At 36.0% G+C, this 27,808-nt stretch overlaps 4 protein-coding genes across 9 annotated transcripts; 2 read left to right on the forward strand and 2 right to left on the reverse strand.

Annotated features, from left to right (window-relative positions):
- The first annotated feature begins 1,978 nt into the window (after window positions 1-1,978).
- On the forward strand, window positions 1,979-3,129 carry LOC145620106 (CLAVATA3/ESR (CLE)-related protein 46-like). Its single transcript, XM_081674756.1, has 3 exons — window positions 1,979-2,509; window positions 2,678-2,745; window positions 2,856-3,129. The coding sequence occupies exons 1-3, from the start codon at window positions 2,407-2,409 to the stop codon at window positions 2,931-2,933; spliced, it is 249 nt and encodes an 82-aa protein (XP_081530882.1). The 5' UTR covers window positions 1,979-2,406; the 3' UTR covers window positions 2,934-3,129.
- Window positions 3,130-3,722: 593 nt separating this feature from the next.
- LOC145624545 (inner membrane protein PPF-1, chloroplastic-like) lies at window positions 3,723-13,820 on the reverse strand. Its single transcript, XM_081677596.1, has 11 exons — window positions 13,338-13,820; window positions 11,785-11,895; window positions 11,264-11,338; window positions 10,532-10,592; window positions 8,568-8,641; window positions 8,358-8,462; window positions 5,925-6,032; window positions 5,712-5,812; window positions 5,248-5,397; window positions 5,042-5,156; window positions 3,723-4,029 (listed from the first exon to the last, which is right to left on the reverse strand). The coding sequence occupies exons 1-11, from the start codon at window positions 13,656-13,658 to the stop codon at window positions 3,928-3,930; spliced, it is 1,323 nt and encodes a 440-aa protein (XP_081533722.1). The 5' UTR covers window positions 13,659-13,820; the 3' UTR covers window positions 3,723-3,927.
- Window positions 13,821-16,624: 2,804 nt separating this feature from the next.
- On the forward strand, window positions 16,625-19,852 carry LOC145624546 (heat shock 70 kDa protein 4-like). Its single transcript, XM_081677597.1, has 2 exons — window positions 16,625-16,897; window positions 17,799-19,852. Exons 1-2 carry the CDS (start codon window positions 16,681-16,683, stop codon window positions 19,538-19,540), a joined length of 1,959 nt encoding a protein of 652 aa, XP_081533723.1. The 5' UTR covers window positions 16,625-16,680; the 3' UTR covers window positions 19,541-19,852.
- A 4,516-nt stretch (window positions 19,853-24,368) lies between these two features.
- Window positions 24,369-27,224, reverse strand: LOC145624547 (uncharacterized). 6 transcript variants are annotated; one of them, XR_014110445.1, is made up of 3 exons: window positions 25,290-27,224; window positions 25,086-25,138; window positions 24,369-24,712 (listed from the first exon to the last, which is right to left on the reverse strand). XR_014110445.1 is itself a non-coding variant. In XM_081677598.1 (2 exons), the coding sequence occupies exon 1, from the start codon at window positions 26,856-26,858 to the stop codon at window positions 25,311-25,313; it is 1,548 nt and encodes a 515-aa protein (XP_081533724.1). In that variant the 5' UTR covers window positions 26,859-27,224; the 3' UTR covers window positions 24,369-25,138; window positions 25,290-25,310. The 6 variants fall into 6 exon arrangements, 1 of the variants encoding a protein (XP_081533724.1); XR_014110446.1 differs by having other exon boundaries at window positions 24,369-24,715; XR_014110447.1 differs by having other exon boundaries at window positions 24,369-24,741.
- Between the last annotated feature and the right edge of the window lie 584 nt (window positions 27,225-27,808).

The raw sequence follows: 27,808 nt of genomic DNA on the forward strand, positions 1-27,808 counted from the left end.
GAGGAAAACTTAAGGAGAAAAGGAAAAATGAATTTAAAGGAAAGGAAGGATGAGAGGAGAGTATAAGGAGAAGTAATGACTCATACCTTATTTTTCAAAGGAATACAATTTTTCTTTTTTAAATTGTTATTTTCCACCTTTAAAAAATTGTTTTCCATCTCTTATCAAAATAAACAAAAAAAATGAAAAAGATGAAAGAAAATCATTTTTCAGGAAAATGTTTTCTAGCAAAACAAACAAAGCGTAAATGACTAATGAAAATTTGGGATTGCTATCTCATCCTCAAACTTGTATTTTAATTCATAAAAATTGCAAAATGGTAATTTAGATTTATGAAGAAAATAAAATACGAGGTTGATAAGCATATTACGTATTACGGAGTACAACACAAATTTATTCCTATTAACTCCATTATTGATTGATTAATCATGTATAAAGATCGAACGTATTTTCAACATAAAAACTAGTGTGTAGCCCGGACGTTGCACCAGTTGCTACTTTAATTAGACTTTGTGATTATCAATATATACATTTATTTTCATGTTTATAACATAGCTTATGATTGGCTTAGTATAGATAAGTTTACTAACCTATAGTTAAAATGAAATCATGTGCTATTTTGTGAAAAATGATCCTAAAGAGTAAGGACTAGTGGACTACATTATTTCTGGTTTGGGTCGAAGAGGCACTGCATTCAACATATTCTAACCACGGAGTATTAAACAGATAAACACTTTAAGGGAAAAAAAATATATATTAAACAGACGAAAAAAATATAGGCTGGGAAATCAAGCAAAGGATATAAAAAATGATTAATCAATAAATAAAGTTGGATGCATATCTATGATTATTGATTACTACAAGGACAAAAGGTTAAACTCTTTTAACTTTATTCTAAAAGCATGCATATGATAATTACAAGCTACACAACTATGTGTGCATTACTTAATACCGACAGCAATCATTACACTTTTGACTCTACAGAGGTAACTAGGGATATCATAAGTTGTTGTGTTGAAATCAATTGCCATCTTATAATTGGAGATTTATTACTTTAATCCAAATTCCACTTATTTCAACCCTAAAAGCCTTAAACTCTGGCTTTCAGAGCTCCAGATCTGCTATTTATGAGAAAATTAACATTTTCTTGTTTGTACAGCAAAGTCTATTCCTCTAACATGCTAGACAACTAACACCAAAAATTTTTTAACCAACACGCCTTTATTAACCACCTTATAATTAGGTTTTAGTTGAGAGGGAGTCGATGGAAAGCACTATAGACTTTCAATACTTATTAGTTGTCTAACTATTAGGCAATTAGCCCGCCGTCTATATTTGTATAGAAATTCACATTTCTTCGTAATCGTAACTAAATACAACTGAACCAACATGACTAACTCAACTACAAAAGCAGAGGTTTAACCACCAGGTCCACCAGCAGAAGCAATTTACTTGACTATGCCATTTACAGGTGATGATATTTTATTGTAACATGTAACGATTAACGGAACACTGGAACAGACTAGATGTAGCAGGACATTAAGCATGAGAGGTTACCTGAAAGTGCATACTTATTCTAGATCCAGATAACTGAGGTTGCTGAATCTTTTAATGTGCCCCAAGATGATTCGAGTTGGTGTCTGCTGCATGCAGAATTAGAACCAATGTAAATCAGATGATATGATATCGAGCAAAAAGATAAAATGCAGGACAGCAATGTCTGCAAGTTTCTGAAAGCCCTGAAAATCAACTATATCGTTGCGGACTAGTGTTAGTCATACTCATCCCACATATTTCATTGTGATCATGAATTCATGAGCAAGCAAAAATAAGGGGTGGGTGCTTAACCAAAAAAGATTGCTACTTTATCAGATTCAACAGAACACATGATAACAGATAATGGGCAGCTAGCTCAGTGAGGGGAAAAAAGTGGGCAAATAGTTATAAAAAAGAGGCAACTGGCAACATCTGCCCACTTCACATTCTCACATTCTGTTGCACCATCATTTTGTCAGGAAATCACTAAAATGCTCACTACTTCATCAGAGTTGCTGCACCTGGTAGTGCCTCTGTAGACACTAGTGGGTCCCAGAATCCATGGCAACAACATTGTTTTGGGCGCCAAAAAAATCTTTTAAAAGAAATGGAACTAAAACCCAGAATCAAACAAATTACTATCATGGAAGCAATCATAACCAAGAAGAAGTCAACTCACAAAATGGTCATCCTGTCATTTCATGCCTTCAACATGTAAAGGCATAGGATTCCCAGACAGCAAGAGCAACAACCTACATAGTTTCAAGTTGTGCAATGATTACCGAATATGTATTAGTATTGTAAAAGCCTCCCTGCATCTTCCAAGTTCATTCACTTCAACCTCACAAATTACAATAACTTATACTAGAGATGGCAAGAAAGCATATACTCATCCTCCTCCTCTTAGCATGGTTTCTCTTTGCGGCTTTTCAATCCAATCGCCCATTTATCAAGGATCAAGCTACTAAATCAGGCAAGCTACTGCTAATCTCTCCTATTAATCAAACTTTAGAAGATAATATTCATATTGGATAGTGCAAATTGCTAAAGCAAAACACATACTTCTATTCTGTTTAAAAGGGACACACTGACATACAAACCATGAAGGAATTACCTTTTTCTTTTATTTTTTTTCTTGCAGTCAATTTCAAGCTACGATCTTTACAGTCCAGCTCATTGTGGCCAACCAAACATCATATTCCTGCTTGGGTAGGTGCTGAAATGTACCTTCATTATGATAAACAGATAATTCAAGGTAAACCATCATCATTTAAAGATTTATAAGCACTTGTCTAACCAATTGAAGTTTGTTGTGGCAGGATGACCTGAAAAAAATCCATAAATCTCCATCTGGGCCAAATCCAGTAGGAAACCACCGCCCACCAACAAGACCGTGAAAGAATGCATATGATTATGCAAGAAGAGTGAAGCTGACAATGCAGGAGCATCTATTTGTAAGATGAGAATTAGGATATCATGGATGTACAAATATGCAAAAGTATTTAGAGTCTCGATTCCATTTTCTTTCTTTGTTGTAGCCTTACTTCAACTCCCACTGGATAGTGCATGTATTTACTTTCAGAATAATGTTTCATAGCAAATAACTGGTTTGCTCGGGGAAGGGGGTGGGGGAACAAATAATAATATAAATTTTACCCTACATAAAAATCAGCGTTTCATGGCTTTATACAATATTAGAAGCAAATTTAATAGCACAGAAGTACACACTGGTGTTAGATTCACTAAATTCCAAGCAGAAATAAATAAGATCTGTGCAATTACCTCAACAAGTTGATACTGCCCAACCCTGCTAGATTTAGGCATGTGCTGTATACTTGAAAAATGAAAATCAGACCAAACATACAAGGTGGAAACACAATAGATACTTCGTAAGTAAATTGAATTAGATAGATAACCAAAGATCATACATACAGAGCCGTCAGTATGTTTTATAAAGATAGGGGTGAAAATACTGATAGGAGGCTCTGGCTACACTTCAACTCAGCTAGAATAGAAGTACAACTCATTGGACTACCAACAATCCAGACATTACTCTTCAGAATGGAGTCCAGCCAGCAAAGAATCAACAAAACCAGAATATCTGCTAGAATGAGCTCATGTAAAATCTGGGCACTACAAACCTTCTATTACATAAAACTGCACAAGAAAACAATGACAATAGGGTGTACGAGGATGGTTGCTTTAATTCTAATTTAATATTGTAACATTTTAGTTTTACAAAAATGTGGTCAGCCCAAAATACATGCAAAAGGGCAATGGTGAATAAAAAGTGGAAACAAACAAGCCATTTAAACGGCAACTATGACACTGACTAGGGTATGATTTCAGTAAATATACAAAACTAAATAGTAACTAAATACACTAAAACAATTAACCCACACGCTTCCGCTTTGATCGCTTACTCTTCTTTGGAGTGGAATACTTGGGAATCTGCTTGCTGCTACTTGATGCATATGCCTCTTCTAATTCATCCTGTCAAAACACACTCACAAGAATGAATCATCCGCATTAAACTACCAAGTTAGCACTTTTATATCAATTACCTGACTCTTGAAGTACAGCTGAATAATGGAAACATGAAAATTTTTCAAACAAGGGAATTAATTTTAAATACCAGTAATCAGAGAGCTTCAGGTCAAAGGAATAATATTCAAGCCATTATAGCACCAAGATGATGTTACACTCCTAAATTTTATACAGAAATCCACTACAAAACAAAAGAACAGTGGCTCACACATACATTCCCCTTGAGCACAAGATGCACAATGGCACTCAAGAAAATAAGAACTACAGGTCTCTATCCTTTGGAGACATAATTTAACACAGTAATTTGATTAGTCGAGGAAAATATACACATTACAGTTCTTTGACATGCAACAAGCACTTTCTATACAAATAAACACTGCAACACATCAATGCAATTACACAAAAGAGTAAAACTATCTCCAGTGCTAATCACTGATGTGTGGAACAAAAAGATAATTACCAAGCCAACTGTAAGGCCTTTCATTTGTTACACTAAAAGTGATAGTTTCATAAAACTAACATACCATAAGATAGGTATGGTTCCAGAATGAGCAGAATCCACTTCATAACCATCAGTCGTAAAAATACTAATTAAGAAATGTTTAAAAGTTTAAACAACACATGCCTTATTAGCAATCAACTGGCTTCAAAACTTTAAACATCTTCTAATACAAATGACTCAAAATCAATTCAAGTTTGATGTAATACATTAATTATATATCATTCTATACCATGGCCACACAACAACATATGCACCAAGTTAGATGAGCAGTCCAAGTCCCCACAAACATGAACAGCATAGTATTATACACGAAGAAATGTTATCTCCTAACACTAGCATGCCAAGGGTCAGGACTGCCACCAACATAAAGCTTTCTGAGAATTTAGCAAACAGTTAAAGACTCTCAGCCTCAGTGACATCTGTTCATATATGATACATCCATGGTCAGTTACTTACTGTTTCTTTCGATTCATCATCTGACCCTATTTCAGAATCAGTAACAGATGCCTGATCATCTGGCAGTGCTTTGCTCACTTCTTGCCTTCTCACTTCTCCTTTGAATTGTCTAGACCTATTTTAGATATTTTTAAGAGGAATATTAGGTTAGCTGTCAAGAGAAACACAAAAATACGAAAGCTATAACATCTGAAAATGATTCAAACCTGTCGTCAATTTGAGCAGGTTGGGATACAGACCGCTTTGCCTTTCCAGCACTAATAATTCCACCGGCGTTCTCATTCACAACAGGCTTAGCACCACCAAATTTGCGTAACCATACCTGCTGTGCAGTACTGAGGACATTATTTGTAAACCTGTCAACCAAAATTATATAGTTTAGAGGATGTGTCGTTTACGATAAAGTATATTTGACATTCCTTTGTACTGTTGACTATAGTTCAAGTCATGGAACAAAAACAAGTCTGATAAACTTCCTAGCACTGATTTTAACTAAAGAAATATAAGTTTCATCATGATTTAATAGGGGAATATTCCTCCAAAACTATGAACTATTATACATGATAGTATGATAACATTATAATGCTGCCAGTGCAGGTATATGCGAGTAGTATGAGATGCTACAGAAATTAAGATAATTGGGAAAGGAAAGAAGGAATTGGGAACAGACCAGTAGATGGATAATCCGGATGGGACGGATAAGGAAAAATAGCCAATCATAAGAGGAAGGAACTTCAGAACGAGAAGTGAATTCTTCTGAGACGGGTCAGTCTGTCCAAGAATATCTTTCAGCAATTATTAACATTAATTTATTTTTAAAAAAAATAATAAAAGAAAATAAAAAAAGAAAAGTGAAGGATAAAAACAGAAGATATATCATTACTTGGGGAGGCTTCATCAACTCCATCGAAACATATTGCGAGACAACTAGCAGAACGGGCAGAACAAGATAGGCTGCAGTATCACTCCAGCCAATAGGGGGGTGACCATCCTGCAAGTTGACATGAAAAGATTGTGATTCACAAGACCATAAACAAATTCAGCACTCATAAGATGTATAAGTATATATCCTTTAGAACATGACATGAAAATATAAGTCAATGAGTAACAAACAAGAACCCAAGCTTATATTATAAGAAAGAAGACAAACAAAAAAGCAGATAAGCAAGCAGCAATGACTCAAAGAGAAAAAGGAAAATGAAGGGAGCTAAGGACAGACTTTCTGAATGATTTGTGGCCAGCAGCTCAGATGTTAGACTGGCCAGCTAGAATATGAGTGAAAGATGATTAATTTGCTGCTGAAGCTATTACAATGACGAAGAAATTATTAAAAAAAAAAAAAAAAAAAAAAAAGAGTGACTTATGCAAGTGATGAACAACCCAGAGTAAAAAGCTAAAATACAAAGTAACAGCTCCATTGCTGTAGGATTGGTATGCAAATAGATCAATTCAAGGATGGATAAGGAGTTGCAAATAGATTGAAGAAGTGCTGCAAGGTTCGCCCCCATGGCTTGGAGGTTTGACTGAACGCGAAGTTGGAAATTTGGCTCAAACTCACTGCCTGAAAGTTTGGCCGAAGTGCCGAACCTCAAGAGGAGTTCACCCGAATCACCAAAGGTTTGCCTGAACCAGGGAATGGTTCACCCGAACCTCATGACCCTGTTTTGCGGCTCGGTTCATCGGGTTTGCGGTTTGTTTTAATCTTAGCCGTTGGATTGTTTCTTAATCCTGAGACTATATTGCCTTAGCCCACTTCTATTGAGTATTCACAAACAATTAAACGTTACTTGAGGGTTTATGAGAGGCTTTGTGAAGAGCATTGACATTTCCTACAACTCATGCTTGTATTCTTGATTTTGCTCCCGGTTCTCGTGTTTTCCCACGGTAACATCATCTCCTTTAATTTGCTTTTTTATTCATTGCTTGTTCTGGGTTGATTGTTTGCTTTCTTCATTGTTGTTGTGGGTGTCAATCGCAATTAGTTTCCACATAAAATCATTAAAATCACAATTCAACCTCTCTGATCCAAAATCAGTCATTTCAATGCCTCCCACTCCATTCCCTTGTATATTATCTACATTTTACCATCCAGATTCACTAACAATTGTGCCATTCCATAGAATGTAACTAACTGAAACATTTTGACCTCCTTTATAATAATGTCATCCTCTACATTTTTACAAATCCCTTTAAATAAAATTCAAACCATACAGATTAAAAATCAATCTCTACAGCAAATCCATGTCATTTCTCTCCACCAAGAAAAATGAAATCTCCAGGGGGTCTAAAGACAAGTTATAAAAGATGAAAGGTTCTTGTTGATTTTACAAGGATATGGCCACGATTGGCAAATGATAGTGGCCATTTCAAGCGATAGTGGCCATTTCAAGCCTAAAACAGAAAAACATTTAGAAATATACACACATACATTCTGATCACAGACTGAAGACCTCTCATTAAGAATTATCTTTCATCACATCAGGTTCGGCTCCAGACATTTCTACTGTGACCCAATTTCCCTTCAGTTTTTCTTCAAAGTTTTACACTTTAACCAACTTCAAAGTGATAATAGCTAAACTTTAACACCTTGTTTGGATAGAAGGAAAAGAAGAGAGGAGAATGGGAGGGGGACAAACTCTCTTGTTTGGGTAAAGGATTGAGGGAAGGAAGGGAAAAGAGAGGGAGGGATCCATTTTCCCTCTCTCTTTAATAAGCATAATCCCTCCAAATTTGGAGAGATTTGGAGGGAAAATGGAGTTCACCTCCCCCTCCCTTTCTTTCCCCTTCCCTTCCTCCTATTTCCCTCCCCTTCCTTTCCTTCCTTATTTGCTATCCAAACAAAGCGTAAAACTATTATGGACCCAATATAGACCTTAATTGACAGTAATTGAATCTAGCTTAAGAATATACAAAGTATTCTTACACTCAACTCCCAGATTTACTAGTTCCAAAAAATATTCTACGAAAAAAAATATCAACATATTCGCCCATCTAAAAAGTTGTAGTCTCCTCAAAAAAGTACAAACCCTATTTAAAGTGGGCTTTGTAAAGGGGAGGCACTACAATCTAAACCAATAAAACAATAACCAAGCACTTAATAATCTAGGCATTTAACCAAAATAGTCAAATCATGTCCTTGGCAATTTAGAAGCACATAAAAAATAGTCCAAGTAAAATGATTAAAAATTGCAATCTTAGTCTAATTCAAAAGTATCAAGCAAGTAAAAAATTAGCAAATGATGTTCATTGAAGAATTAAACATGACAGAGAAGAGATTATTGCTAGAACAAGTTCACTAGTTTCAAGGCTAAAGTACCACAAAAGGAAAGAGCCAGGAGATGCCGGCACCACTTTGGCGTGCAGCAATTGTAGTTGGCCCGCCCAAAGAAGGAATCCAAAAAAACCCTTCTGTCAACAGTCCCTTCAAGTACAAAAGTTCAGATGACCAGTTAATACTTAAATGCAAAAGTGAGTATTTGAGTTTACTTTTAAAAGGAAATCTATCAGCACATAGCTCGCTAAATACCTCATTAGCTACATTCGAAAGAGCTTGATACAATCCTATCCAGACTGGTATTGTTGCCAAAGTTGGTAAGCACCCTGTCAAATGTGAATGTAGGAGAAACAAAGACATCAGTACATCTTCCGTACCATAAAAACAGATGGTAACAAGAGAAAGTTAAGATGATAAAAGTTTTAAGTTTAAGCAGTATTTGGTTAGCAGTCATTATAAAGAATTTTGCCAAAGTTCCTGACCATAATATACCTCACAGTCACAGTCAATATATAACTGCAGACCATGGCAATCACCAAGCTATAAGATACAGCAGATAAGATTGCGTGATTGCCACTATATTTGAAAAAAATACTATGTATAATAATTGAGTTGAATTGACCAGGGACAAACACAATCAGGGAACTCGGGAAGCATACAACGTTTAAGTTGCTCAACATAATCCACATAGTAGTCTAGTGGAGGACCAACTAAGAGAATGGGCCAGCTAAGACACAAGACAAACCAGAAAGATGCCTGTAGGACAACCTACTCAAATTCAGACCATATATCCAGGACCAAGTACAAGATTGAAGGAAGTCAGAAGGTGAGCTGCTCCAATTAATTCAGATCTTCTTCCAGACTTAAGGTTCCCTACCCATTCTAAAAGAAAAAATAAAATTAAAAGGCATGTCGAACTAGAACCAGTAAGTCAGCATTCAATTAACCTCTTAGATTGTTAGTTTCCATCGTTCTTTCCAAAATATATTCCTCCTGTTATTGGCTACATTTAGTACAAATAAATTTGCATGGTAAGAGACTGGATTCACTGGAGCTATAATTATCTATTAACAATTTTTTCTTACCAAATAGAATAATGGATGTTAAATAAAATTGGCTGAGCTAAAAAGAAAAAGCTTTCATTGTTGACTCTTCCAACTACGTAACGAGTTGTGTAGTAGATCATATGCTAAGACTAATATGCTACCTTTTACAATTAGCAGCATCAAAAAAAAAAAAAAAAAAAAAAAAAAGGCTTATCCTTTATTTTCATAATAGCATATAGATGATATAACAAAGTTGGAATACAGATTTGAAGCTTGTGTGTGTGTTTATAATCGTCATGTTAAAAAGGGTTGTGAAAATCTAAGCCTAGCTACAAACAAAATGGTTGTTTCCAATAATGTACTATTTCTTGAAAAGCAACTTCCATTTCATTCCTCATCCCATCTACCTATTACTCTATACTAAGGCCATGCTTGGATTGGGGGCAAAAAATAAAAAGGGAATAAAAGTCAAGCTAAGAAAAACATAAGTGATTAGAGGTGGTGTTGTAGGGAGATAAGTTGTAAATCAAATAAGGTATTTGTGCCATAAGGAAAAGAGAGAGAAGGAGGAATCATTATCCTCATAATGAGGATAATAGTTACCCACCCTCTCCCTAGTGTAACCGTTACCCCCAAAATGAGGATAATAGACCTAATAGTTCCCATATCACCATTACATAAAACTCCTTCCGGTCACTCCATCACTATCTACTCCTCCCCTATATTAACATTCATTTTGTTTAGTTTGACTTTTATTACCCTAGTAACACATTACTCCCAAGTCCCAACCCAAGCATGCCCTAAATTGGAATTTTCCCTCCTAAACTCTTTTTTTTTTCTTTTTTTTCTTTTTTTGGGGGGGGTGGGGGGGTAGAAGCATAATGCCTAGGATATTCATCATATTTATTTATTATTATAATTTTTTTAAGAATATTATAATTGACCATTGGGTATATTTCTCTAGAAACTTTTACATTTTAATCATCAATAATTTTAAAAAACCGAGCATGGCTCGGGATTTATCTAGTTCTTATTCTAATTCAATCAAATTACTTTACATCCTCATTCCTCGCCAAATAAAAGTGAAAATATATAGTAACAACTGATGGAGTTAACAAGTTTGGAAGTAAATAAAATACTCCAGATATGAATTCATAAGAGAAGATTCACCTGCCAATGGATTGACCCCAGCCTGCTTGTAAAGACGTGATGTCTCAAGTTGAATTCTTTCCTGAAAAAATAAAAAACAAATAGCCTCATCAAAACATGTTCCTATATGACAATAAGGCAAAATAATAGAATTGTATTGCTTTGGCAATATATGACAAGCACACTGCACACCAAATGCAGCCATGCAGGGCGAAGCCGGGAATAAAAATCTACGGGGGCCAAGACTCAATAAAGTTAACCCAAAAAAAAATTAAAAAACAAAAAAAAAATGAAGGGAGAAAAAATGCGCTCAAAGTAGGAGTCAAACTTGAGACCTCTCTCACCATGCAAAGCTCAAACTACCTACTAAGCTATCATTGGCAAGTGGCAACATAGTATATGAGATAAATATTTGCCATTTATTAGAAACTCCTCGGGGAAGACAAATAATACATTTATCACCAGTTGGGCCACTGGGGCCAGGCCTCCAACAGCCCCCCCCCCCCCCCCGGCTCCGCCCCTAACCAAATGTATTGCATAAGTTCCCTGCTTTGATTATTCAGATTGATAGATCCTTAATCTCTTATAAAAGTAAAACTTGATAAAGGGTGCAATAACATCAGAAAACATATGTAATCACAGAAGAACTTTTATTGCTGCACTACGAGCAACACATGAAAGTTCCGAAACCAGCTCAAGCAACAACCAATATAGAGTATTAAAAATAGTACAATACGGCGAAAGGCTAACCACCTGATTTCCTTTGTATCTTTCTTGTATGGCTTTTATCTTTGGTTGGAGATTTTGCATTGCCATCGTTGATTCAACCTGTAAACAAGAGAGATGTCAACAAGCCATCCACTTTTATAAAAGCACCAAGCAATTCAGGTTATTCAGATTTCAGTCTGATCACACTGTCCTAGTTTCAACTGGGAAGCTTCCTAAGTTTGTATTTGACTTTCTCCCTTTGAGAGAATTGGGAAGCTGAAACAGACATCTGTGTATATTTATGCAGATGCATATGCTGCATAGGCATACACTCAATTATAAAGGGGGTTTCAAACTTGACGTGTTGACGCCATGCCAATATCTGTACCAGAGATCAATGAGTAGGATTCTTTGAACGTGCAAAACTATGTCGAAATTATGCAATAGGTCAAGATATTTGAAGGACAAGATATGTGTTGTACACTCATTTTGAACAGCCTTTTCAGAAGCAAGTCATTGGTTCCAATTAAGATGTGCAGAGGGAGAATCTGGAGTGAAGCACAAACCTGTTGCTTTGTCAAAGGAAAAGTTGCTACTTTCACGAGGACGGTAAGTAATATGATTGCAAATCCATATGAATAAGGCACATGTAAAGTTGAGAGCCCATCCTTCATAACCTATCCAATAAAAAAAATAAAAATAAAGTCATGGTCACAATTTAAATACATGTGCATATTTTAAATAACAAGTTATACAACAACAATCAACTAATGAACTTTACACAATACCAATTTTGTAAAGGTCATGTAATACACAACTTGCCTTAAACACCAAACAAACTAAAAAATTGTGTTACCAATAAGAACCATTATATCATAACCTTTAATTCCCAGGGTATGCCATACTCATGATTTTCTTGTGTAAACCCTTTTCTTTTACTCTTATGGCAATAAATTCCAGGATACTGAATTCATTAATGTCCTTTTGTAGCTCTTCCATCCATGCCATCCTTCCAGGAACGTTTGTTCAGGATCACAGGACGGGCTAGGGTCCCGTTGAATTATACCCAAGGCAAACCCATAGAATAACCCCTTTATCAAAAATGACCTAATAAGTAGTAGAATCTACAAGTGAGGAAGTAATAAGCTGTGAAAGCAGTAGCGGACGGCAATAGATGATTCAGGCCTGCCTTACTTAAAGTTGCCAGAGTACGATAAACAAAAATCCTCAACTCCTTTTAATATCTATATGATCCCAACACTTCATTCTCCGGACCAATACCTCCTGGTATAGTGGCATTAACATCGAACATGTACAAACCATCGCTATAGGTGTCCTTCACCTTATGCTCAATAGCCTCAACTTCCACTCTAACCCTATCGTGAATATCTTCATCACAAATCCTATTTCACCTCGCTTCACAAATATCACAACACATTCCACCTCCATCGAGTCCATCCACTCATCAACGAAATTTTGTTATTATGACATAAGACTATACATGTGAACAATATCATAACTAGCCGTAAATCAACATACATCTAATTTTCTAAACAAACTAATGTCCAGATTTCCAAACTTCAACCTTAATATGTCAAAATCACAAGAAAATTTTCCTAAACATCTGAAATCAAACCTTCCAAAACTTCATATGACCGCAGAATAATCTTTTATTAATTACTAACTAATCCGCCAATTACTAAAATCAAGCAACACCTTATGATTATTAGCTAGTAAAACAACAAGACTATATTGTAATCAAAATCAATTGAATAAACATCGAAAATTCTTATTATATATCCTAATTCAATTACTTAATCAGCACCTTTGCTAGGCAATTCAACAATTTCACACATCAAAAACAAAATCATACATAATCAATTATACGTATAATTTTGCACAACAAAACATAACAATTACAAAATCCATACTACTAGCTAGTAAAATCAATTGTAAAACCATCGAAAATGCTTATTATATATCCTAATTAATTACTTAATCAGCACTTTTGCAAGGCAATTCAACAATTTCACAAATCAAAAACAAAATCATACATAATCAATTTATACGTATAATTTCGCACCACAATTACAAAATTCATACAAACAATTGAATATACCTTCAAAACGACTTCCATGGCGTCGGAAATAAACCCGAACCATCCACCACTTTTCTGCACCGGAGCTCCAGAAGCGTCAGGAGAAGCAGTAACAGCAGCATCAGCAAGAGTATAAATAAGACTTTCAGCTCTACTAAAAACCGCACTCAAATCAATCGAACTATCAATCGAAGAAATTGGAGGAATTTCCTGGAAACTGAACTTCACAGTTGTACTGATAATTTTGCTTCGATGAGGAAGAGAGTAGATGCCATGACGATAAGATTTCGAAGGTAATACAGTTCCGAAAAATGGCGAGGATGAAATTAGGGTTCTCGCCATTAGAGGAGATAGAATGAAGGAAGTATTCAATTGATCATGAGATATTGAGATGATGAGAGAGAAAATGGGAATTTGGGTTGGATTGTGTTTCAGTGTGTATTGGGAAGAGGTGGTGGTGGTGGAAGAAGGGCTGCTATTCGTTGTTTTTTATTTCTACGCATTATCCGATTTGATGAAATTATGGAATTTGGAGGGGGATTTTTTTAATTGTGGCCAATGATTGAGTGACACGTTTGTTATTAGTATTTTAATGTTGAGCACTTGCTAATGTCACTCGCTTTCTCTCCCAATTAATGGTAGGTATTCTATGATCCACGAACGCACTAAGGGCTAGTTAATACGAGTAATGAATTGAGATCATGGGGATTGAATTTGCCAATTCTAGAATCAGTAGATTCAGAATTAGAAAAAATTGTCCGAAATAATCCAACTTTTGGCTCATACGCCCCAAAAAATCCCAACTTTCGATTATTTTAAAATAATTCGACTATTAATGTCAATCCGCTTTAAATGGTCCCAACCGGTTACCTAACTTGTTATAATCAGTTAGATGACACGTGTCGGCCTGTAATTGGCCAAAGTTTTTTTTAAAAAATAAATAAATTTTTTAAAAGAAAAAAGTTTTTTAAAAAAATAATTATTAAAAAAACAATCCCACCAGCCACCTCCGCCCATCCCCGCCGACCAGCCTGCCTAACTCCCCACCGCCATGGATCCGACCGCCGGTGGCCCCTTCCCCAGCGACGTCGCCCCCTTACCCTCCCTCGAACCACCAACCCCTTCCCTCTCCCACGAAATCCACTAAAATCACCCCACCCTCGAAATCCCCTTCCCATCTTGATCTCGGGCCCCTATTCTTCTCCAGTCTCGATATCAGTTTCCCTCCCTTTCCCCGCCTCCAGTTCGTCCTCCCTCACCTTCCCCCGCCTAGATTTCGAGTGTGAATTGTAGAGCCACCACATCCACAATAGCGTCGACATTGCGGTGGCTGGGGCTGCAATTCGGCAATAGTGGATGGGGCTGCAATTCGGCAATAGTGGATGGGGCTGCAATTCGGTGGCAGTGGTCCGCTTTGCAATCCGGCGATGGTTGGCTGCAATTTGGCAGTGGTTGGGCTACAATTTGCGAGTGGCTTGAGACCATTTAAAGCGGATTGACATTAAAAGTCGAATTATTTAAAAATAATTGATATGTGAGATTATTTTGGGCGGATGAGCCAATTTAAAGGTCGGATTATTCCGGATAATTTTTCTTTTAAATTATTGATAAATTTTATTTACACTCTATAATAAGTAGCGGTTTAAAATCTTATAATTCATTGTGTAGGTTGTAATATAGACTAAATAAATTATACTTGCAGATTACTAGAGCAATCCGGCCACATATCCAAATTCAACTGACGAGTAAAAGAAAATATCTGCAAAACCTACAAATGATCTATGAATTGCTATCATTATCGAGAAATGACAAAGGTTGATCTTGCGATTTTGAAGAAAGTAAAACCACCGTTATTCTTAAAGTCTTTAAGAAGGAGTTTAATGGCATAAATAATCTAGAGAATGGGAGTACACAAAGTGAATGTTATGGGTTTATGTAGTCGACTCCATTTATGAAATTAAGACTCTAATTGATTGATTGATAGATATGCAATGTTTTTTTTTTTTTTTTTCCTGGTGAAAAAACTCTTTTTTGCTGTGTTACTATAAGCCTGAGAATCCAAGGGAAATGTCTTTTACTCTATGAACATAACTAGTGCATGTTTGGTACAAAAAATATTAAAAGTGGTTGATTGTGTCAATTAAAAGTCATTTTAAAAAAAAATTGATTACTGAAAAGTAACATTTAAAGTTTTGAACTTTGACCCATTTATTTGCAATGGTGCCAAAAAAAATGGGGATAGAGCCATAGAGGGGGTATTTTTTTATTTTTTGTTTACAAAGCCATATAGGCTGGTGATGAGAATCAATTCCAAGATATCTTGAAACCGGTTAAGATATCTATTATTTATAACAATCCTGTAAGCTTGTTACTTGTCATTTTGGCCGTGGTTGGTAAAAGAGCTACAAGGGTGGGGATGAGAATCGATTCCAGAATTTCTTAGAACTAAGAGGAAAACTTTAACCACTCGAGTTATACCTCACTTTCATGATATTCAATTATTCGCTAGCTCTTTTTATATTTTCAACCTTTATCATGTACGAAGACTCGTAGAGCAGGAAATACAGTAGTCCATCTTGTAGCAAGATGGGATATTCATAATTGTTCAGAGCTTATTTTTATTGACATTATTCAACAAGGTGGTTTACCCTAGGCGGAACTTGATTTGAAATAAAATCCCTGCTAATGTTTTCCCCAAAAAAAACATTACTCTGTATTATATTTTAAATTTAAAAAAAATTCCAGGCTGTAATAAAAATGGTTTCATATTAAAGCAAGCGTCATGTTGGACCTACAAAAACGAGGTTAATTTTGACCAAAAAGAAAATAACTCAGTTAAATCAGCTTGAGTATTATCTAGAACTTCCTCCTCATTGGCTTGATCCCAAGGGGAAAATTTCGAACCAACTAACCAACCCAACGTAATAAAAGTATGTAATATCCACGAGTCCAACTCAAAAATAGTAGATCTAAATCCAACGGCTCACCTTTCTCCGACCAAATCGAAAAACACAAAACCCCTAAAACACCCCAAGTCAGAATTTTCTCGAATCCAAATTTTTCGCCCCATTAAAAACGAGAAACCAAAAAAAAGCGGGAAACCCTTCAAATGACAGATGGAAGTAGATAAGAGGGTTTAGGATTTACGAACGAACCAGAACCTTCTCGAAATGATCTTTTAGTCTTATATAAAAAAAAAACTCCCCTTTTCTTGTCTTTCATTCTCATTCAAATTTTTTCACAGCTTACAAAAAAAAAAAAAAAAAAAAAAAAAAAAAAAAAAATCCTACGCTCTCAAAAACCCAAAAAAAAAAAGAAAGGGAAAAGCTTCTCTGTTTGTTTGAGTTTTGCTAGAGTTACAGAAATGTCGTCTGGAAAGGGTGAAGGTCCGGCGATCGGAATCGATCTCGGCACGACATACTCGTGTGTTGGAGTATGGCAGCACGATCGTGTTGAGATCATTGCGAATGATCAAGGAAATCGAACGACGCCGTCTTATGTTGCTTTTACTGATACTGAGCGTTTGATTGGTGATGCTGCTAAGAATCAGGTCGCCATGAATCCTACTAACACTGTTTTCGGTATGTTTTCTTTTCCTCTCTGTTATTTGATGATTTATTTTTTATGATCATGCATGTAATTACTCGCTTTTATGTTAGGATTATTGTTGTGTATGTTATTTTGTGTTGATTATATGGTTAAACATGATTTTTAGGAGTTGATTTAGTTTATATAAATGTTTGGTAGATTGTTTGATGATTATGCTTATGGATCATGGCACTTTATGTTTCTGTTGAGATCGAATTTGAATACGAGTTTGTGAATTTATGTTATTTTTTGATACATTTGTTTAGATTATTCGGAATTCTGTATTTTAATATTTCAATCAATGTATAATGAGGCTTAGATCGGTGTTATCAGTCGCATAAGATTTAGGGTTTTGTGCAAATTGCAGTTTGTTTGATTTTTATTGAAATTATGTGTTGATTAATGGGTTAATTTACTTAATTATGATCAGTATGAGTTAGCTAAGTGCAAGAGAACAATGTTTGAAAATTGTTGGTGGTTTTATTTCTGGATCCTGACAATCTATGTTTTTGTATAGAATTTGACTACGAGTTAGTGAATGTTTTATTATTTTATTTAACAGAGTATTATTAGGTATCATGAATCACAGTTTTGATTGGTGCTAATAATTAGATGATGGTTAGGGTTTTTGTGTGAATTGCATTTGATCCAAATATGTTAATAATTAATTTATTTAACTGAATATTATATTCAGATCATACAAAGTAATTTATTTGAAATGTCAGACAATTACTAGAACTCTTCTTGTTTTTGTAGCTTTTATTAATATATTATGAATTTTAGATATACTTTATATTGTATGTGTTTGTGTAATCCATTTTTGTTCTGTCTGTACTTGTATATATTCTGGAGGGTAAATATCTGATAAAATATTTGTAATTTTGATTGTTTTAGATGCTAAGCGATTGATTGGAAGGAGATTCAGTGATCCATCAGTGCAAGCTGATATGAAGTTATGGCCATTCAAGGTAATTGCTGGCCCAGCTGACAAGCCCATGATTGTTGTCAATCACAAGGGTGAGGAGAAGCAATTCTCTGCTGAAGAAATTTCATCTATGGTCCTAACAAAAATGAAGGAAATCGCCGAAGCGTTCCTTGGTACTTCCATTAAGAATGCCGTGGTCACAGTCCCGGCTTACTTTAATGACTCCCAACGTCAAGCCACCAAGGATGCTGGTGTGATCTCTGGGCTCAATGTCATGCGTATCATTAACGAGCCGACTGCTGCTGCCATTGCATATGGTCTTGACAAGAAGGCTAGCAGTAGTGGGGAAAAGAATGTGTTGATTTTTGATCTTGGAGGTGGTACTTTTGATGTGTCATTGTTGACTATTGAAGAAGGGATTTTTGAGGTTAAGGCAACTGCTGGTGACACTCACCTTGGTGGTGAGGATTTTGATAACAGGATGGTGAATCACTTTGTGCAAGAGTTTAAGAGGAAGCACAAGAAGGATATTAGTGGTAACCCGAGGTCTTTGAGAAGGTTGAGGACAGCTTGTGAAAGGGCGAAGAGGACTTTGTCATCAACTGCTCAGACCACCATTGAGATCGATTCTCTTTACGAGGGAGTTGATTTCTACACCACCATTACTCGTGCTCGTTTTGAGGAGTTGAACATGGATCTGTTCAGGAAGTGTATGGAGCCAGTTGAGAAGTGTTTGAGGGATGCCAAGATGGATAAGACTAAGGTAGATGATGTTGTGCTTGTTGGTGGTTCTACTAGGATTCCGAAGGTTCAACAGTTGCTCCAGGAGTTCTTCAACGGGAAGGAGCTCTGCAAGAGCATTAACCCTGATGAAGCTGTTGCTTATGGTGCAGCTGTTCAGGCTGCAATTTTGAGCGGTGAAGGTAATGAGAAAGTGCAGGACTTGTTGTTGCTTGATGTTACTCCTCTGTCTCTTGGGTTGGAGACTGCTGGTGGTGTTATGACAGTGCTCATCCCAAGAAACACTACAATCCCCACAAAGAAGGAACAGGTGTTTTCGACATACTCAGACAACCAACCGGGTGTGTTGATTCAGGTCTTTGAAGGAGAGAGAACCAGAACTCGGGATAACAACCTATTGGGCAAGTTTGAGCTCACTGGCATTCCTCCTGCACCAAGAGGTGTGCCTCAGATCAATGTCTGTTTCGACATTGATGCCAATGGTATTCTTAATGTCTCTGCCGAGGACAAGACTACTGGCCAGAAGAACAAGATCACAATTACAAATGACAAGGGTAGACTGTCCAAGGAAGAGATAGAGAGAATGGTGCAAGAGGCCGAGAAATACAAGTCAGAGGATGAAGAGCACAAGAAGAAGGTTGAAGCCAAGAACGCCCTTGAGAACTATGCTTACAACATGCGTAACACTATCAAGGATGACAAGATAGCTTCTAAGTTGCCAGAAGCTGACAAAAAGAAGATTGAGGATGCTATTGAACAGTCCATCCAGTGGTTGGATGGAAATCAGCTTGCAGAGGCAGATGAGTTTGAAGACAAGATGAAGGAGCTTGAGGGTATTTGCAACCCAATCATTGCAAAAATGTACCAAGGCGGTGCTGGCCCTGATATGGGCGGTGCAAGCATGGATGAAGATGGTCCTGCTGCTGGTGGTGCAAGCGGTCCTGGTCCTAAGATTGAGGAGGTTGACTAAGTTGTTGCTGTTTTGATAATTACCTGAGCATTTGCTTTTATTCTGATATCGCTTTTATATTGCTTGTAGTGTTAGTACCTTAGTAGTATAAGATTTGGGGAAGCTTGTTTTCGAATCTAATCAATCTATGTATTAGTATTTAGTCATGATTTGGGTCTACAATCTAGATTGTGGACTACTTTGGCAGTTGATTATTGTGTTCTGCCTGTTAGTTCTATCAACAATTATACTAGTATCTAAGACCCTTAATAAAATTTCATTTCTGCCCTTGGTATATGAAATTACATCTCTACCCTTGCTCCAATTAAATTTGTTGCATGTTTTTCTCTCTTCTTCCCCTCTCTTCTGTTAGGTTCTAATGAGCTTTCTTCTCCTTTTGCTCATTTTCCCATCCTCCCACTTTCTCTCTCTTTCTTTTCCCCAATTTGCGAATCCTAATGACGGCGGTGGCAATGGGGCTTTGTAATTAGCTGGGCAAATAAATTGAATTTGGGATTTACAATTCATTGTGGTATTTTTTTTTTTTTAAATTGCATTATTATATTTTTAAGATTGGGCTCATTAACTTTCTACCATGGAAAGCGGTGTAGATAGCTAGGCATTGCAGGAATTGACAGTATGATTTCACTAACGAATATGGAGAAGTTGTGACAGCAGCGTCTATTCCAGTGATGTTTGGAAGGTATTATTTTATTTCTTCAAGTTATTATTATGATTTATGATTATGTAACACCTATTTATTAGATGTTCCTCCAAGCTGCAATGGTTGCACAATTTTCCTTTGTGGAAAACAGGTAAATTAATCTTATCAATTTTCCTTGCTTTTCAAGTAGTTTCATACTTTAATTCATCAATTGGTCAGAAATATGTTGAATTCCCTCAGAATGTGTTTTAGGTTTTGGAGTTGGTTCGTATGGATCAGTCTCATTACGAGTAATGAAGGGAATTCAACATAGGCTGCCAATGCCGACGTCCACCATTCAAGCTTCTCTTCTTCTTGTTAAAATTTTGGATTATTGTCAATTAAAATGTTGAATCATATTGATATAGATGACATTATATAAGCCCACTGTGATGAATGAAATTGTGAATTTGTTCATGAGCTTTTAATTTCGTTCAAGATTTTCTCTCCCCTAAAACCTACATACTATGTTTGTAATTGATCTTATTAGAATTTTTGTTTTTTTTTTCCTTGAATTGTTATAACTAGGCTTGCTATGTGGAAGTGGAACTTGAGTTGCTGTGAGAGTTTGCTGGGTTTTTATGATAGGGTGATTGGGTTGAATGCATGAATTTGGATTATGATGTTTGAAAATTGGTTTTCTTTCATTATGAATTTTTCTGGTCTTGAGTTTAAGGCTATCCTCTTTGTTCCGAAGAGGGCTCCTTTTGATCTCTTGACACTCAGAAGAAGCCTAACAACATTTAGCTCTATGCCTGGGTTATATACTCTTAATGAATTACTAACAGTCTAACGAGAATCATGTATTTAATTATACTATACTCTTACTGAATTATCAGATTACATTAACAAAACAATTATTGATGAGTAGTATTATCAAGTCATGGTTTATTTTTGATGAGTTTATTGTGTAATTGTTTGTCTGATTTTCGATTTTATTTTTAAATATATACAGTATTATTATGGTTTTAATAATGTTGTTTACATTGGATCTTAATGGTTTTTTTATTTTCTTATTAGGAAATTTTTAGTGCGCAATTTTAGAGTCTGTTGTTTTATATAATTTGTGGTGGTTTGTTGTAGTTTAAAATTTTAAACTTAGTTAAGAGTAACAGTTTCTGATTTGATTCCATATTTTTACAATTTTGATTTCTTCTTATTGCAGTGGGACTACAACAATCTGAGGTCTTTTTATTTAAGGAGTAAAAAATCACATCCCTTTTCTTTTCTTGTTTTATGGTACATATAATTAATGTTGATGTTGCTCTACTGCCACAGTCACCTTGTCATCGGTGGTGGCTGGGATGGTGACCCATCTTCTCCGGTGTATAATTTCATCTTGTGAATTAAAATGACTGCAATTGATGATTTTACAGCAGAGCTTGTAGTATATGTTAATGTAATTTGTTTTTGAAGGCTGGTTTTGATACTTTATACTATTCTTGATGCTGAAAGGAATTTTTATGTGAAAATGTCTGCTTTGGAGATCTACAATGAGACCGTAGTTGATCTTTTGAATCATAGTTCTGGTATACTTAGACTTTTGGATGATCATGAGGTACTTGTGCCACATACTCCATATCTGATATGTTTTGGATTTCTTTCTTGCACGGTTGCATTTGTATAATATAGCAATTTCTCTGTTGCTTGAAGAAGTTGTAAAAAATAGTCAGCATTTGAAGCGTATAATTGGCGTCTGTAAAGGTAGCTTTCTTGAAATTCCATCTCTGGATAATCCTCAAAGAATGTGTACTTGAACAATTATATACTAGGAATTTAATTGGAGAAATTAAGCACTATTTCGTTTAATTAATGATAATATGTGAGCCACCCTCTGATTTATTGTTTTTGTTGGATGCATCATGATGCAGTTTATGCTATTTTTCCTTGAAATATTATAATAAATATAAAAATTTGGTTGTTAGCTTCTAAGGCTTATTAAACAGTTCTTAGAACTTAGAGTAGCTTCTTAGTATAATAAAGGATCTGCTGTAAAAGAGTAATATTCTGGGTTACTTGTTTTTGTTACTTGTCCTGCAGCAAAATCAATATCATTGATTACATTTCGTATCCACATTCCTTACCTATTTCTGTAATAGTATCTATTTATATATGTAATTTGGGTGTTTTATGTAAACAGGTAAACTACGACGCTTTTCGGTACATTCAGTACATACTGCAAACTAAACCTGTTCTCATCAAGGTTGGGCCAACACTAGCCCTCTCAAGAAACAATGTCCTTCAATGGCAACTGAAAGGTCTGGAATTGGAACGCGAATCTGAAACTGCAGCCACACCAACCAGCTTGAAGCAAGCAATGGAGGAAGAACTTAAGGAACTCGTACACAACTCTGAAGAAAAAAAATCCTCGGAAAACAAAGAACTTGCTGTGTTCTATGCTGAAGGACCTTCTGAGCCTGCTGATCTAACAGGTCCAGCTAGGAAAAAACTTCAGACAGCTCTTTTCTCTGAGCCAAAGCCTACAACAACCAAGCACTATCTTTGTCTGCAGCACCGAAGCGGGATGATCCTGTAAGTGAGGCACCTGCCACTACCTATAAGCACTTCTACAAAGGTGCAGTTATTGTAGCTCAGTCCCTAATGATGCATTTCAGTTATCCTAAATAAAACATCCTGCAACACTAGCACCAGTGATTCATTTGCAGTGGATCCTCCCAGCAATGGTTCAAGTCTACAACTACTTTTGTAAAATACAGTTAAATCAGTAGTGCAGTTGGCCAGTTTCTTTTGTAGGGGTTTTAAAAGGGCATACATTAGTATGCGTTGTTTAAAATTTCCCGGCTATCTGACTTAACCTAAATCAATTCAGTAACTCAGTTTAGCTCAGCTCCAATCAGTTCAGTTTAGTTTCTAATTTTGTTTTCTCATAAACAATTCATTTCAACTCTATTCAGGTTCAGTTCAGTTTAGCTCCAATCAGCTCAGTTCGGCAAATCAGAACATGTCCTAACTATGCTTAGCAGTTTATCTAAGCTTTTATGTATAAAGATTTATTATTAATATATGCCTATTACTGTTGCTTTAAGCTTAGTGCATGCTTTTGAATTGCAATGATTCTTTTCAATTACAGTTACTTTGGATGTTAAAAATACACTTGCAGCTCTGAAATTGCAAAACACAGATTGTTACCATTATCAAAGAGAACTCCTACATTTGCTTATTTTCAACATTTCTTTTAAATACAACTCCTATATCAGCATGAGTACATGACTTTTTGAAATTGAGCATAGTCCAATTCTGAAACATTATAACCTAGCCACCTAGGTTACTAATTCACATTAAGCACCCCAAAGACTATAATTTAAAAATCTTTCACGTAGCCTCATTCATCATGTGTATACATTAATTACCGATGTAACGATCGTAAAACACATAATTTTTATTTTCCGTCTAATTTCATAAATCCTTTACATTTTCATTATGCAATAAATCTCATAAAAAATTGTCGAATATTTTCAATTTTGCCTGGATTTTTTATAAAACGATTTATACTTCTAAACTGTAAGAAAATACAGTTTGAAGGTATGTATAATGCAGCCAATTTGTCCTTTACAAACAGTCAAGGTGTGGTGACATTTGCTTTGTACAATTGTACAGATGTTTATCCTGCAATTGATCTCATATAAATTTGTCAGGAATAATTTTAATTTTGCCTAGAATTTTCCCATAAATTTACATCATATGAAAAGCTTAAAGCTAAACCATAAGAACTAAGAAGCAACTTTTGAAGCTGAGTATTATGCTGCCAATCTGACGTTTAGGAACATCAAGGTGTAGCAATATTCCTTTTGTACAATTATACAGATTTTCATCGTGCATATAATCTCAAATAGTGAGTTAAAAAAAAAAAAAAAAAAATCCCAAATAATTTTTTGAGGAATATTCTCAATTTTCCTGGTTTTATTATAAATTTACAGTATAGAAACATCTTAAAACTTCTTCAATATAAGAAACAACATTTGAAGGTGTGTACAATGCAGCCAATTAGACCTTTAGCAGCATCAAGAAGATGCGACGAAAGCAAGTATATGAGTATATATCTGTTCCGTTTAACATTTTCTGAGTAGTTAAATAATACTACGAAGTACATTATAGTGATGACTAAATCTGTACAATGAATCAGAATAAACAAAATGAAAAATTCGTGATAAATATTTAAAAATCCACAGCCAATACTAACAATCAGATAGAATGGCAGCTGCAGAAGATCAATGGAAACTATGACTTGCCATTAATATTTGAATATAATCGTACAGATTAATGAATCATGACAAAGAAGCCACTGAGGTGAAAAAAAATATCTACAGAATGTGAAAAAATTAATATTTCTATACATGTACAATTTTAAATCAATGCATGTCATCTGCATAAATTAGGGGCATGAAGTCCGGCTTGACACACAGATGGGTTATCAGCTTAACGCTGCTTGGTAGAATGGCGCCCAAAAGTAGCAAAGACAGCTGAAGATCCTGCTGGTCAACAGTATTTAATGAGTTAGCTGCACAATATATGGTAACATTGTGAGGCATATACAATTGATCTGCAGAAATTGCAAATTTAGCTGCAAGAGTATAAAAGAGTTGGGAGAGTTGCCAAAAAATAATCTGCAATACTGATCCATTATTCAGAAAGATAATACAACTATACAATTTCCAGGTTCTACAAGAAAACACTTCAACCAGAAGTTGCACTGTTTAGCTATGTCTCGTACACAGTTCCCACACTCATTTGTTTGTGTACTGCAAGAACCCTCCACAACATAACCAATCCAATGACTGCTAAATCATAAAATCCATCAAATAGAAGAAAAAATAAAACATGGACAATGCAGGAAGATCTTACCATTAATCTCTGAACTTGACTTTGAAGGACGGGAGCAAACCCAAAACTCAAAGCTATTCAAATGCAAAAGAACAAAATCAGACCTATGATTTTTGTCAGACGGCAAAAAATCATGAACTACATGTGGGACTTTCTAATTCCTATATATATGGAGCCTAGGAATACCAAGAGAATAATAACGTCAAGTATTTGTGCTGCCCTTACTTTAGTCCAAATAAGCCTCTGTCAAGACAACAAGAGATCATTCCCACCAAGATGGGAGCGAAGGCAAATTGGAACCTCATGTTCTTCACGACCTACACGAGGCTTAGGCACAGATATTTCGAGAACTGTTCCAGAATTATCAAAATAAGCTTCCAACTTTGCATCATCAGGAATTCTAGAAGGAAGAGGAATTTCCCTTTTGAAGTCACCAGGGGGGCAGTGCTCAGGAGAAGGATCTGTAAGCTTAAACGTTCTGTCATTCCTATGAATATAGGGCTTGCACGCTGTGCTCGTAGATGTGACCTTGACCACGCCATGAGATACTGCATTCCACCAAGAAACTTTGACCTTTTGAAGATCTGTGAACGGCAGACTAATGACAATCATGTACCCATCATCGTCCTCGTAGATAGATTTTGCACAGGTAACTGGCCCATAGACATTTCTCATAACCCCAGTGAATTCAGGGGCCCACATGGGTTCAACTGGATGCACCTCTACTGCATCTTGCGTTCCATCAGAAGAATGTGTATTGGCTGGCAGACAAGAGTCTTCATCATTTCCGTGAGCAGGGACATCCTTCCTCTTCTTACTTGTTGCAGCAGAGAGATCAAATACATCATTTACATGGTTAGATGGCTGTGTGGACAGGTTCAAACCAGAGCCATTGAGCAATTTCTTTGAGTGACCATTGGCAGAGCTCTTCAAGGCTGGAAGTAACCTCTCTAGTTCAAATTCTGTGCTAGGGAGGTTCCTCCATGAAGCAAACTCACTAGCTTCTTCTGGAAGAGAAAAGCTGAGGTCCCTTCCTGTGAGTTCCATCCACCTCCTCTGCTCTTCCTCATCAACAGCACTAAGATTTGGTTGTCGAACAATTTCAATTCCGTGAAGGCATTGTGGGTTAGAGAGTCCTCGGTAATGTTTCCTTTGCATTTTGTGAGACCGAACAAAACCCTTTTCAACACTAAAAGGGAACGGCCTTTCCCCTTGCCGTGAATGCCCATTCATGTAGCTTCTCAATTGCATCTTCCCCAATGCATTCTCTGACCTCTCCTTAAAAACCCACATATACATATTTTCCATATCATGTTGTACCAAGAAAGACTCCAGCTGAAGATCAGACTTCTCAAACCCCGAAACCCCATTACCATCCCTCACAATCTTGCTCTTCAATTTCTCATTCAATGAAGGCTTAAAGTAGAAGCTAAAAAAGAACCAAGCTCCCCACACACTATCAAGCCTCTTAACACACTTTCGATTTCCATTCCCATTCCCATTCCCGTTCCCATTCTTAGGAACTGCCACATGAGTCTCCGATTCATAAACCTGTGTCCCTAACCCAACCTCTAACATATCACAAGCCTCCTGATTCCAAGTCTGAGGAGGCGGAGGACTACGCTCCGCCGATAAGGGTAGATTAATATCAGGTGGACCAGGACGAGACAATATTACATGCCTACTAATCTCTCTCTCCTTTTCCTCATGAGATTTCGAACTCGAATCCATTGACAACAATGTTGATGGGTGATGATTCTCCATTGACAAGCTCGCTAACAAATCTTCCCCCATATCATCCACACCCCCAACAATCTATATTCAAGGGTCTTAAGAATTTTTTCAAACAAATCCCCAAGTCAATTCAAGCTAATCACTACATAAAATCACACATATTCACCTCCAATTCTTAATATTTAGCATACTACACTATCTATATCTATACATCAATCTCATATCTAATTGCACAAAAATTGAATTTAACAATCAAATAATCACTTTCAGCAGATAAACAAGAAATTCAATAAATTTCTCAACCTAAAATACCAACTAGAAGAATTGGTCAAAACCTAACCCTAGTAGAAATATGTAATTAGCTGATAATATTGACTCGACCCAAAATATATAAATATAGAAAAAAAAAAAAAAAAAAAAAAAAAAAGTGACCGACCAAAAAAAAGGAAATTTAAATCAAGGGTAATAGTAATATAAATCAGGAAAGAGAAAAATCAAGAAAGTACCTTATAAGATTACAAGAATAAAAAGTATGAATTTTTCTTTTTTTTTTTTTTTTTTTTTTTTTTGGGGTCAGCAAAAATTGAGATCTTCAACAAGAAAATTCACAGCTCCAAAAATGAGGAGAGAGAAAGAGACGGAGGAAGGAGGGAGGGAGAAACCGGGAGAGGCAACAACAGGGGCGAGCTTTCCTCTCTTCTCGTAGTAAAAAGACGATTTTGTCCTTTCTACTAGTACTCCGTATTAAATTAAGTGGCATTAATTTACACTGTTTAATTAGACGTTGATGGATTTTAACGGTGAAAAGTTACCGTTTGGAGTTTGTTGATCTTGAAGGAATGACGGTGACAATATAAGATGGCGGACGTTATTGTTAAGGGTAATGGGTGGATTTGGTTGGCTCTAGACTTAGTCGATGGGCTAGGGCCACAAATTTTATTTTAGTTGGAAAGTGGTATGTGGGCCATAGTTTGAGATTATGTGGTTTAATATGAAAATATAGTCCAGCC

The sequence above is a fragment of the Chenopodium album genome, chromosome 3 (assembly GCF_948465745.1).
Source record: "Chenopodium album chromosome 3, dcCheAlbu1.1, whole genome shotgun sequence".
NCBI classification, from domain to species: domain Eukaryota; kingdom Viridiplantae; phylum Streptophyta; class Magnoliopsida; order Caryophyllales; family Amaranthaceae; genus Chenopodium; species Chenopodium album.

Coding starts and splice junctions, on each gene's coding strand:
- LOC145624545 (XM_081677596.1), bottom strand. CDS start 13,658: ATGGCGAGAACCCTAATTTCATCCTCGCCATTTTTCGGAACTGTATTA. Junction 11,896..13,337: donor CCATGGAAGTCGTTTTGAAG/GTATATTCAATT, acceptor TTTATTGGATAG/GTTATGAAGGATGGGCTCTC. Junction 6,033..8,357: donor CCTGGCTCTTTCCTTTTGTG/GTACTTTAGCCT, acceptor GTCAACTTGCAG/GATGGTCACCCCCCTATTGG.
- LOC145624547 (XM_081677598.1), bottom strand. CDS start 26,858: ATGGGGGAAGATTTGTTAGCGAGCTTGTCAATGGAGAATCATCACCCA.
- LOC145624546 (XM_081677597.1), top strand. CDS start 16,681: ATGTCGTCTGGAAAGGGTGAAGGTCCGGCGATCGGAATCGATCTCGGC. Junction 16,898..17,798: donor TCCTACTAACACTGTTTTCG/GTATGTTTTCTT, acceptor TGATTGTTTTAG/ATGCTAAGCGATTGATTGGA.
- LOC145620106 (XM_081674756.1), top strand. CDS start 2,407: ATGGCAAGAAAGCATATACTCATCCTCCTCCTCTTAGCATGGTTTCTC. Junction 2,510..2,677: donor GGATCAAGCTACTAAATCAG/GCAAGCTACTGC, acceptor TTTTTCTTGCAG/TCAATTTCAAGCTACGATCT. Junction 2,746..2,855: donor AACATCATATTCCTGCTTGG/GTAGGTGCTGAA, acceptor TTGTTGTGGCAG/GATGACCTGAAAAAAATCCA.